The 12742-nt window shown below is 57.7% G+C and overlaps 1 protein-coding gene across 1 annotated transcript in view; it reads right to left on the bottom strand.

The window, feature by feature from the left end:
• Positions 1-11489, bottom strand: part of LOC119101424 (mitogen-activated protein kinase kinase kinase kinase 5-like) — a gene marked incomplete at its 5' end in the record, with an annotated part of 37769 nt that extends 26280 nt beyond the window's left edge. Inside the window, 10 exon segments of the mRNA XM_037224764.1 lie at positions 1414-1446; positions 2026-2117; positions 2551-2626; positions 3482-3598; positions 4479-4742; positions 5786-5914; positions 6857-6960; positions 7677-7832; positions 10975-11032; positions 11421-11489. Coding sequence (XP_037080659.1) covers positions 1414-1446; positions 2026-2117; positions 2551-2626; positions 3482-3598; positions 4479-4742; positions 5786-5914; positions 6857-6960; positions 7677-7832; positions 10975-11032; positions 11421-11489 — 1098 coding nt within the window.
• Between the last annotated feature and the right edge of the window lie 1253 nt (positions 11490-12742).

Raw genomic sequence — 12742 nt, 5'->3', positions numbered from 1 at the left:
AAAGCTGGAGGCTAGGAACGTCAATGCCACCAACCTGCACGACAACGGTAGCCTGAATGTGATAACTACTAGTGAATCTCTACTTTGCCAAGTATGACAATGTTGATAAAGTTAACGACAGTGCCTGTAGCCTAAACCACTTACCATTGCATTAGTTACACCGGCGCCTCGCATTAGGTACTACTTATACTAACTAGGTGAAACATTCAGCCACATCACGTTGCCTTTATTTTGAGGCAACGAATAATGGCTGCAAATGAATGCTTGTGTGCGCACAGTTCACCGTTATTGCGATTACTTGGCTCCTAGGACGCTGCACGTGTGGCTCAGAAAATATTTCGAAAGGTCCCATCCGCCACTGCTGCTGTTCCGACGAGCTACGCGTTAGTCATGCGGCACACGTTTAAATATATACACGAGCCCTTCTTCAAAGTCGCTCTGCCCCGGGTTAGTAAATAAACGTGATGTGAGCGCTGCACTCCAGCGAGCTGAACAAGCAGCTTGAGCAGCATCAAACAGGCCGGAGGGCGCCGCCCCCGGTCTGGCAGCGGTCTGTGTATTAGGTCACACAGCGGGCGCCTGAGACGGCTGCGAGGGCGGCGGCACGCGCGGCTCCGCCGAAACCCCTGCCCACCGGCCAGCGCTCGGGACCGGCACGGAAGCCGGTCTGCGGCCGTCACCCAGCCGTGATGGTAAGCGCCCCGACCGCGTCTACGGCTGGGTGTCTGTCGACGCCGGCGCTGCACCCGCGCTGAAAGCAGCGGGCCCAGCGGGCGGGCGGCGGCAGCTCTGGGCCGATCTGCGGCCGGCCGGCCGCGGCGGGCCGTGCCCAGTCTCGGCTCGGCCGTCACCGCTGCACTGCACGCTGTCCCGCGCCGTCCGCCCGGCCGCGGAGTGCCGTGCCCAGTCTCGGCTCGGCCGTCCCCGCTGCACTGCACGCTGTCCCGCGCCGTCCGCCCGGCCACGTGGCTGCCCAGCCCGCCCGCCGCCGGTCTGGACTGCGGTTGGACAGGCCGGCCCGGCCCCCGGCCAGGGTCTCCCGGCAGCGTTCAGGCGCGTCACGGAGGCCGGGCAGGCGCAGAGCCGCCCGACGGCCGGCCCTGGGCGCCGAGGCGCGCAGCAGCTGACCCAGGGCTCCGCATGCGGCTGCCAGGAGTCCCCCGGAGTGTGATGCTTTCAAAACTAATACGCGTCACATCATCAGTCGATGACACGAGGACAACGCCAGCGGGGGGGGGACTCCCAGGCAAACCGTGCCTGCACGCGTCACGGTCAGCAGAAGCTGCGCCGCCGGACCGTGCGGCAGCGGTGGGGTAAGTGGGGAGGGGCAGCGGTCCCGCCGCGCCGCGTCACTCACCGGTCGCTCGGCTCTGTGTCGGAGTCGCGCGCCACCGCGTCGCTACCGCCCTCCTCCGGCTCGTCCTCGTCCTCGTCCTCAGCCTCGTCCTGGCGGCGGTCCGGGCGGCAGGGGTCAGAGGCCAGGTGTCAGGGGCCAGGGGCCGGGTGCTCGGGGGTCAGGGGTCGGTGTTACGGCCCTGGGGTCACAGCGTCACGCAACGAGCGGCCTCCTGGCCGACAATTATTTCAGTCGGGACAAGTACGCACGACCATAGCACAAGGGCAGATCTGAGCCTCTCGGTGCATTCCCGATAAGGCGTCATTCGCGTACATGCCCCAATGTCCCTTACGGCACCAGGTGTGGACACGGGGATCAAAATACACTGCCAAGTCGGGCCTGGCGGTGACCACACGTCTTGGGCACAGAGCCCAGCCAGCAGCACACAGAAACAAGTACCCAAAGCAAAACTCGCTGCGAAATGAAGCCGCGACAGGTCTAATTGCATTCCAAACTGAGCGCAACAAACCAGGACGTCACCACACTGCGATCCCCCGCAGTGCCCGGCCTTCCTGACAGGACAGGACCATAGGCGGGCGTCACCATATAGCCCCGGCAGGTGACTCAGCCGAGCCCGGCCGGGAGCGAGTGAATGGTGGATGGAGGGGGGGGGGGGGACACCAACTCACGGCGTCTCCGGCGATCCTCCACTGGCGGCGGGGCGGCGGCGGCTCGGCGGCCAGCTCGGACACGCGCGGCTGCTCGAAACTCACGCTGCCCACTGCCGGGAGACGGCGACGGCCGGTCAGGGGCGGTCACAGCACCGGTCCAGGGTCATTCACGTATGGTCATGGTCATGGTCATGGTCATGGTCATGGTCATGGCCATGGCCATGGTCATGGTCATTGTCAAGGTCATGGTCATGGCCACCCAAGTCTACAAGGGTTACGTGGCGAGTGGATGTCGACGATCAACCGCTTCATTTACGGCGTAGGTCCAGCGATGCAAATTACACCATCGTAATGAATGCCCACGGCGCTGACTAGCATTGCGATGCACGGAGAATGCAATGACAAATGAAAACGAACTGACCGCAACATATTACACCAAGTGTAATTTCCACGTGCTTAAACGATGTTACACCACTGAAGAGTTTCTGCAGCGCTCAGGACACGAGCGTCACTCAGTGGGACCGGGCGGCGGCGACCACTCACTGTGCAGCTCCGACTCCGTGCGTTGCTTGGTAGCCGGCTGCCGCGACGCTATCCTGTGTGGGACGTTGTTCACCGCCTGCAACCAGCAGTCAGCGGTAGCGCGCGGCGGAAACCACAAAGCAGCTGCTGCCGACGCTGCATCAGGTAAACACGGCGCGCGAAAATGTTTCTAGTCAGCCTCTGGTAACGTCAACTCGAGAGCCCCACATAACACGGCCGCCAGCTCATACTGGCTGCTGCGACACCCCACGATCGCATCGCACGCCGCGCCAAAGATCTCCTGCCGTCCGCAGCCGCCAGCTGACACCGGAGCCCATCGGTCCCGGCGCGGTCTGCGGCTGAGGCGCCCGCCAGCCGCGCCCGTCTGTCCCCTGCCGGCGGCGTCTCCGTCTGTCTCCTGCCGGCGACGTCTCCGTCTGTCCTTCTCGGCAGCGCCCCGTCTGTCCCTCCCCGGCGACGTCTCCGTCTGTCCCTCCCCAGCGACGTCTCCGTCTGTCCCTCCCCAGCGACGTATCCGTCTGTCCCTCCCCAGCGACGTATCCGTTTGTCCCTCCCCAGCGACGTATCCGTCTGTCCTTCCCCGGCGACGTCTCCGTCTGTCCCTCCCCGGCGACGTCTCCGTCTGTCCCTCCCCAGCGACGTATCCGTCTGTCCCTCCCCAGCGACGTATCCGTCTGTCCCTCCCCGGCGGCGCCCCGTCTGTCCATTCCGCGGGCGTCTCCGTCTATGTCTCCCGAGCGGCGTCTCCGTCTGCCCCCCCCCCCCCGTCCCACCAGCGGCGTCTCCATCAATTCCCCTCGGCAGCATCCCTGTCTATGCCTTCCCAGCGGCGTCCCCTCCTTTCCCTCCCACGACATCTACGTCTGTCCCTCCCCGGCGGCGTCCCAGTCTATGCCTCCCCAGCGGCGCGGCCGCCCGAGTCGCCACTCACCCCCTCCTCATCGGGCTCCGGCTCCTGGAAGGTGCCGCTCGGGTTGCGCACCTTGTCCAGCAGCTCCCGCATCAACCGGCGCTCACCCGGTCCCGGTTCGCCCTGCACGAACGCGTGCTGGCCACCGGCAGGGAGGCGGTCAGAGCGGGCCGGCGCAGACGGCGACGGGGGTGCTCGGCGAGCCCGTCAGCCACCGCTTCACGGGCAGGACAGTGCAGTGGGGGCGCAGCACGGGGCCTGGCAGGGACACATTCACCCACACAGGGGACCGTCCCACCACAACTGCAGTATGCGCCCCAACTGCACATGGGTGAACCAGCTGAGCAGCCCGACGCGCTGACAGTATGCCGCATGGTAAGCCCCAAGACATCGGAAACGCGTACAAGGTGAGGCGCGCATTAGAAGGGGGATCGGGAGGCAGCGAGCGCACAGGCACAGTGCGGACCGGTCCGCCGAGGGTACCGCTCACCCGACGCACCACCGCCCACTTCACACACAGAGAGGGGTGGGAGCGTGGCCGCCGGCCGAGCCGCGCAGGTGGCGGGCGGGCCGCGCCGCCGGGACGGCCGCGCCCCACTGCCCCTGGCGCGCCGCGGCCGCCGCTGTTTACAGAGCCACGTAAACACGGCTGGACGAGCGCGGTCCGTCGGCACCCCCAGCCGGGAGATGGCGCCACTGCTGGCGGCGGCGCTCGAAGGCGCCGGTGACGGGAACGGCGGGGAGATGACAGCACTGGTAGGGGATGGGGGGAGGGGGGGGGGCTGGAGGTGAGGGCGTGGATTGACGGCTGACTGGACTGCACGCTGCACGCACGTCTCCTCGGATACGCCACACCTTACTGCTTCTTCTTTTTATCTATCAGGGTAATAAGACGAATAGTTTGAGCTTCACCGCGTCGAAATGTCACCTGCTCGCAAAGCCAAAAGTGAAAACAGATTGCCATGCTCACATAGCCTCAAACCTACAGCGCAAGGAACGCAGTCAGTTTCATACAAACCTGCGACAAACGGTCTGCTGTTGGTCGCTTCTTGGGGTTCTTGGTGAGCGCAACCTTGACGAAGTTGTGGAACGTCTGTGACCACTTGTTCTTGTCCTTGAGCGTGGGTGGCTTGAAGCCTGACTTAGACATGAGGAAGAGAGCACGCATCGGATGCAGGTCGAACATGGGCGGCTGCAGCTCAGCCAGCTCGATGGCCGTGATGCCCACCGCCCACACGTCACACTGCTGGTTGTAGCCGCCCTTGCGCTCCACTGCTGCCACCTGCCGGCGGGGGGACGAAGCTGAGGTCCGTGCCCAGTCAGCCAGAGGACACCATGACCGACCGTGACTCACAGCGGCGATCGCGGGGCCGCACGGCGGCTCGTCCTCCTTTGTCAGCCGCAGTTAGTCACTCCCTTCAGCTGCTCGACGGCTCGTGCGCAGCATCGACATTGTTTCACACCCACGCGACCGTGCACTGCGCCACATGACAAAGACCGCCACTGACGCCCGTCCGCGTCGACAGAGCCGCCCTCGAACCTCGATCACACAGCCGGCGGACCAGCGCTGCTGCCGCGGCGGAAGCGCTGGGGGGGGGGGGGGGGAGGGCAGAACTGATGGAGCTACACCACCGATGTGGAGGAGCCGGTGACGCACATGGCCTTTTTGGAAATCTTGCAGCTGATGCACCTGCAGTTAATTAAAATCCGCACAGAATTTTCAAGCATTGGACGAACCGAGAACCGTGCCGGGTTAAACAAGTAGGAAGTTGAGGCGTATTCACATAATCATTTGGTATATATCAAATTATTAACAAAAATTATATTTGTATGCTGTGATGCTTCTAACACAACAGCCAAATGGGAGGAGAATACTCCTAGGTTAGCTCAATTATGACAGCGTTTTAGTTCATACTGTTGCGACGGGAGACAGCGCAAAGGCGACAACATCTCTGGTGTTCATTATGTGACGCGTTTTAACAACCACTTTTTGGAACTTGAATGCTATGCCCGTTCTAAGTACCATAGCATTTGAAAGCATGTTAGTAGGCCCAACTCATTTCAAGTGACCACGGTCTACTTCCTGAGGAGCAGCAAGATATATACGCTCAAACTACAGACATCGCACAAGACGCAAGCATGCGGATGACGCCATGTCTACGAACTACTGCAACCTAATCCATCGACCTGGAGCCAGTTCACTGTGCAAGGAACAACCTCCCCTATGCTGCCCTGCTCACCCACCACCGCTCGCGCGAGTCACTCAGCACCCCCGACGAGCAGGGCCGCGGCGGGCGCCCGCCGCCGCCGCCGCCGCCGCCTCACCTCTGGCGCCATCCAGTACGGGGTGCCGATGAACGACTGCCGCTTGCCGATGGTGGCCGTGATCTGAGCCGAGACGCCGAAGTCGGCCAGCTTCACGCCGCCGCTCTCCGTCAGCAGGATGTTGGCGCCCTGGCGGCGGCCGCACGGCCCGTCACTGTCCGCCCGGCGCCGCGCAGGCCGGCCGACATCGGTGCACCGCGGCACCGCGGCACCCTCGGCAACTGGCCCGCAAATGCCGATGGCAAGGGACTGTTTTGCAATGCTCGGCAAAAGCAAAGCGTCCACAGAATGACGGGTTGGGGGTTATGGTTGCGCTGACTCAATATTAAGAGAACCTTTTTCGCGCGAGAGTCGCCACCGCAGGGCTCACAAGAGTGAAGTCATAACTGCTCGATACGGGAGCGCCGCGCCTCGCTGTTTTCCCCTTTTATCGATCTATCATCCATGTCATAAGACAAATAATTTGAGCTTTAGTACGTCGAAATGTTGCCTGTTGACCATAGCCATACGTGAAAGCTGATTGGCATGCTCACGAAGATGGCAGCAAAATATGGGTATGTCCACTGTCTGCCATTCGACCCTGCTTGCTTACTAGCGCACAAGTACTCATAACACCATACAAGCATGAGCACTTATTTTTTGTACTCCCCTTGTGATGTACCATTTACATAACTAATAGTCATATAGTATTATGCTCATAAAAGCATTATAAGCATTTAGCACGTCCATCAACTGTTGCATGTGCGTTTCTAAAAACACAAAAAATAAAGAAATATGCGGACGCCGTCATCACCAACTGTGATCAATATTCCCATATCTTGAGTAACCGTGGATATGTCCCCTGTTCGCCGCGAATCATCAGCATCTCCAGGCTGGCAGGCAATGGCCGTATGTCTGTCAGCCAATTCAAGGGCTGCTAGACCACTATGTGGTGAGCCAAACACCTCGTTGCAGCACGGGCCAAGGCAGAACAGCCGTCCAATCACGCACCACACGCATCCCGGCCTTCTTTCCACACAAGGGTCAGGGTCTAGCGCCTGGACCGAACGCCCGCCTGCCCGGACCGTTTACCTTGACGTCCCTGTGCATCTTGCCCATGGTGTGGAGGTAGGAGAGGCCGCGCAGTGTCTCTCGACACACGCACGCGATCTGTGGCTCCGTCAGCGGACCCGTGACTGCAACAGACGCGGCCGCTGGTCAAGGCCCCCGACACGCTCCAGACACCCGCGACCGCTGGTCACGGCCCTCGACACGTCTCAGACACCCACGACCGCTGGTCAAGGCCCTCGACACGCACCAGACACCCGCGGCCGCTGGTCAAGGTCCTCGACACGCCCAAGACACCCGCGGCCGCTGGTCAAGGTCCTCGACACGCCCCAGACACCCGCGGCCGCTGGCCAAGGCCATCGACACGCCCCAGACACCCGCGACCGCTGGTCAAGGTCCTCGACACGTCCCAGACACCCGTGGCCGCTGGTCACGGCCCTCGACACGTCTCAGACACCTGCAGCCGGCTACGGCGCTAGGCTCGTGGTTTTCACGAGCACCGAGGATAGAAATAGGAGTAATTAGAGACTTGTAAGACACTCACTCATTTCGTAACATCGCATCATCCTCTGATGTGCGAACTAGTACCAGCAGGAAAGTAACACGGAGAGAAGAGTTGTTGATGTTGTTAATTGTAGTTTACGGGCGCGTCGACTGCGGTGGTCATTTGGCGCCCACGGGAAAGAAGCGGTGATGCGGCAAGGCTAATAAATCGTAGCGTATAAAACGTATAAGCGTATAAAGCACAATAAATAGCACGGGAGAACAGCTGAACCGAGAATCGATGACGGTAAAGATACACTTGAAAAGGGAGATAGCATAAGCAGTACCAAAAAATACTTACTATGATAGATATCTTGCAGCGAGCCGCCCCCGCAATACTCCATACAGATCCACAGCTTGTCGCGTCGCAGGTAGGAGCCGAAGTAGGCGACGATGTTAGTATGCCGGCAATCCTTCATCATCAGTATCTCCTGCTGGATTATGCTGAAGTCGTCCCCTGCGAGACCGATCAGTCTTAGACAGAAACAGCTGACACCGGGCGTGAGGACCCACGACATTATACGACGCGCAATCGGATATCCACATAATAAAATCAGGCAGCTCCGTGCGGCAAACTGGTCAAGACCAAACTAAAGGTCACAGGAAATGTTTAGAGACTTCGGCCCGGCGACAAACCGGCCCCGGCGAGCGGTGGAAGCGTTCGGCATCACATGGCGAGAAGGCACAGCACGACCACCCGGCCCTGCGGGACCCGACCCTGTGGCGCATGCCGGCGCCGCGTCCACTCCCGTACACCTACAACGGCGACCGTGCCGACATATCGCGTACACGGCGACGGAGAAGCCCACAGACGGACCGCCACCAGAAGAGCAGCGCACGGCCTTCTTCGCCGCGGTATCTAAGCTGAGCGGTGCCGCACGCGCCCCCTCGTCAACTACCGGTCCGAGGTCGGCCGGGCTCACAGTCGCCGAACGTATCCCAGCAGGGCACAAATGACGCCAGCACACCGGCGTGGGATGGGTCAGGCCAACATCCGGGGTTCCTGTTCAGATGTGGGGTCGTCCACCCCACCTCAAAACTTGGGGCGAAAAGTGGTTCAAAACCGAGTAAAACATGCTTGCAATGTATTAATGGGTATACTTAGCGACTAGTTCTGCTCAGTCCCATCCCCACAACTGATATAGCAAAACCACACCCCTGCAAACATGAGAACAAGCCAGGAGACAGGGCGTCTCACTGGCCCTATGAGTACATCAGACCGCGGTCCGCTGACCGTTTCAGGCCAGCCGCCCGACGGGACGGTCGGCCGGAGCCGCCGGTTTGCAAACACACCACCGCTTCGATGCCCCGACACAATATTCTGCTCGACGAAAACACACGTATTTCGGCCCAATGTTCGCCGGGCCCATCTCCACTTCGTGGCCCAACCAATCAACGACGCAATCCCGGAGAGAGGAAACAGAGCGTGTCCACCTGTCGCGCCGCCCGCCAGCGTCAGCGCCCGCTGCGCTGGACCTCGCGTCGCCGCCGGCATGCCGACGCTGGTCGGCAGCTGTGAGTGACAGCTGACAGGTCGCGGTCTGGCCGCGGCCTGCTCTAGAGCCGTCGCCACGCGGCGGCGGCGGGCACGAGCGGGCGGCGTCCGACGCGCGTCCGTCCGTCCGCACCCGCGGGCCTCCGACGCTGCCGCCGTCACAGCCGTCCCAGCCGCGAGCACGGCGCCGGACGGGTCCCGACAACGCCCTCGGCTGGCGTTGGTTATTGTCAGCCCGGGAGAAGTACGGGGGACTCCATCGTTATCGGCCTTTGGCCAATTTAAGGCCGCTTTGGAGCTGCGGGTCCTCGTGAATTAAATTAAAGCTACTGGACAACTGCACATTGTATGCGAAACCATTGAACACCGTGAAGTGATGTTCTCACACAACTGGATACAATATGCGTGAGCAGCAACGCAGCTTCCTAGCCTCTCAATCACTACACAAGCCATGACCACCATCGCATGGAGGTAGTCGAATATTCCATCGAAAATATGCACCCCGACAGCGTAGCCTCTCTCCAGGTGCGCGCGCAGCAGCAATCGGTAACTGGCTGAGCTGATCAGTGTACGCTCCGCCCCCTCTGCACACGTCTTGTCTGAGCCGTCTCACTGGCATGCATTCAGAAGCTCACGCTGGCAGTGTCTAGCCGCAGCTGAGCAGCCGAGCCTCTTAAGCCTGGCCAAAAGGCCAGCAAAACTAAGGACAAAACACCGCATGACTACGCCCGTTCTAAGAGGCGCATCTGGCGTACGGTGAGATGCCGTGCGCGCCGATCTTGGTTAGTCAGACACGAGAAAACGCTACACTATGCTAGGCTAAATCGCGCTGTCTGCTGACGATGGACCACCAGGAAGAGTGAACAAGCGTGTACACCGCCGATGGGTTCTGGAGGTTCGCGAGGGCATGGAACGGTGGCGGCCAGCGAGTCAGACTTAGCAAATGCAACACAATCTGTCTGAAGGAGGAGGAATGGCACAACAAATGTAAGGAGCTGACGAACTCCGGAAACAAGGACAGAGCAAGCTGACTCAGGTGATAAACGAGGAATCCACACACCGAGTGGCTTGCCAGACCACGCAGGAGATGAGACACAGGGAAATGAGTAGGATGGGAAGACAGAGAGGGCGCCGCATATCAGCGGATGGGTGCCATATGGACGCCCCATGTGAGCGGATGAGCGCCATATGGACGCCCCATGTGAGCGGATGAGCGCCATGTGGACGCCCCATGTGAGCGGATGAGCACCATGTGGACGCCCCATGAGGGCGGATGACAGACAGCCATGCGCTGAGCATGGAGGACGCGGGCGACGGGCCGAAGACAAAGATCGGTGTCATGCAGGGAGGATCGAGGCAGTGAGGCTAGAATGGCAGATAACACTGGTCAGAAGTCGGACAAACGGACTGCCCACAAGGATGAGAGGAACTGGCCGGAAGTCGTAACAGGACGATCACAGACACGGCTGAAGTGGAGGTCCGGGGCACGACGAAGCGTCCAGCGCATGCGGCTTACCGGGCCGTGAAGGCGATCCTGCCTCGCCCCACGACAGTCTCGTCCAAGTCTCTTACACGGGGAACACGCGAACTGGTCAGAAACGGACGGCTCGGAGCGCGGTGGCAGGGCGCCAGCGGGCACGCCAGTCAGAGGCCACGAGGGTGCATCTCAGGTGACTGTTCCCCTGTGCCAGTGTCCCCAGGCCCAGCAGTGCTCAGCCACTCAGTGATCAATGGCCAGTCATGTATGCATGAAAGAGTGGTGGTTTTCTCAGACTGGCTGTTGAGGAATTGTATGTGTGGACATTCAAAAAAAAACTGAGTTAAAAACCCATTTGGCTGGAGGACTCCTCACAATTTGTCACCAACCACACACACTGGTGGGCATGTGTGGAGCAAATAAACAAATCACAGTGAAAGTTAGATAGAAGCCATAATCAAATGCAAAATAATTAAGCTAACATCAGATTTGCCAAAACCAATTCCTTTTCTCACTTTTGATGAATATGGGCTTATGAGGGTAACTACCATAAGGGCCAATCAGAATACTAGAAGAAAGCAATATATGCAGATTTGCTTATTTTATGTAACTCCTTATGTTACTTACCTGGCTGGAGCTTGATAACTTTGATAGCTGCTGCTTCATTTGTGGAAAGTCGTGTAGCCTGAAAAATATGTTATCACTGACAGCAATCCATCAACTGTAGCTGCTGACAAAAAGCACCCTGAGTAGGTGATAATATGCAAAAACACCAATGAACACAAAAGCCCATAAATAACAAAGACACAAACATGCATCAGTAAGGGTGATGATATGTAAGCTAATTATATAAAATTTCACCCTTAGAGTACCAATCAAAGCATATGATTCAGCCATGAGTGTATTCTTTATATCATCTGGGTTTTTCTATCACCTAGATTTGAATGGCTGCCATGACACTAGGTACTGCAATAATAACAGGACTTGCCTTGAAAAACACTGCATCATGAAGCTATTCAATGAGCCAGGCTTTTTGAAATAAACATATGATTTAAAAGCAAACCAATACCCACCTTGTACACGTCCCCATATGTTCCGCTTCCAATACGCTGAATTATTTCATAATCATCTTGTGGATTTCTCTACTGATGTCAGAGCTCATATTAGATGATGAAGCCATTTTTGTTTTGCACTTGTGGTAAAAGACTGAAAACAAATGTGGATGCCCATGAGGCCCACTGGCATTCAGACTACATAATCTATGGCTAGAAATCAACAACGGTGTGTCTGCTTCGGATGTGCAAACCAAAGATGAATATCTATCTTGGCTGTACAAACACAAGTTGATCAAACAGGTGTGCAACATATTCTATTTGCTGTGTTAAGTGGCATGCTAGGTACACTCCATTCACTATATCAAGTTAAATGGGTCAATTTGGTCTTCACATCCCATTTTGTAAACAACACAGGTTTTTATTGTACAGAAGACATGCTATCATATGTATACAAGCCGAAATCCCACTTCAAAGTCACTTAATGCCCTCATTCCATTCCATCAGTTTAAGTTCATGCCATATCCCATCTTCATAAAGGGAAAACCACAAATCAAAAGGAAGTGCTCATCTTGAATATGATCACCAAAGCAGAACACCAGTGACTACAGATATCATCAAACTTCGGTCATGTTACGCTTGGCAGCTATGACATGCACACCTGGCATGGTAAGGGTGTGACAATATACCTTGTGTGGTTTTATACCAAGTGAGAAGCACAGTTAAGTCAAGCCAACTATTATGTGACTTCCACTTACATTCAACCATTCGTTCTACAGCCACACCGGGAGCCGTCTAGACCTGCCTATCCTTTACAACAGTCAGCGATACACCCCAGGCACCAGTGCAAACATACGCCACTCCAGGCCCAACTGAGGCACCTCAGTCATGTATTACCTACGCTAGTATGGTCTGATTTCTTTGTTTTATTCTTATCTTCAGTGATCCAGTTGGATTGGGACCGGCCTGCTCAACGACACCTCATTGCTCCGCCGCCACTACCCAGCGCCACCGCAAATCCACACCACTTCGTACGCTTCTTACAACGTCGCTCCCGACGCGTTGTTGTGCGTGTCAAGCCTCGTCAATTTCGCTCCGACAGATGACACTAAATTGCTGGCTTACTTTGTAAACCCTTATACAGAGGGCTATATGTTGCGACCCATAAACTATTTACGTCACTTAATGTACTCTGTTCAAATGCAATTCTCGTGAAATATGAGCAAAATCACTGAATCAGAGTCCAGTGAAGCATATTTTGCTGTTTCTTTTATCATAACGATGTGCTTGGGATAGTATCAGCTGCTTAGGCCAAACGCTGCCGCGGCACCTGGCGATGGGCC

This window comes from Pollicipes pollicipes, unplaced genomic scaffold (assembly GCF_011947565.3).
Source record: "Pollicipes pollicipes isolate AB1234 unplaced genomic scaffold, Ppol_2.1 Scaffold_2555;HRSCAF=2994_pilon_pilon_pilon, whole genome shotgun sequence".
In the NCBI taxonomy this organism is placed as follows: Eukaryota; Metazoa; Arthropoda; class Thecostraca; order Pollicipedomorpha; family Pollicipedidae; genus Pollicipes; species Pollicipes pollicipes.
The sequence above is the reverse complement of the archived record's forward strand: the minus strand, read 5'-3'. Positions and strand labels throughout refer to the sequence as shown.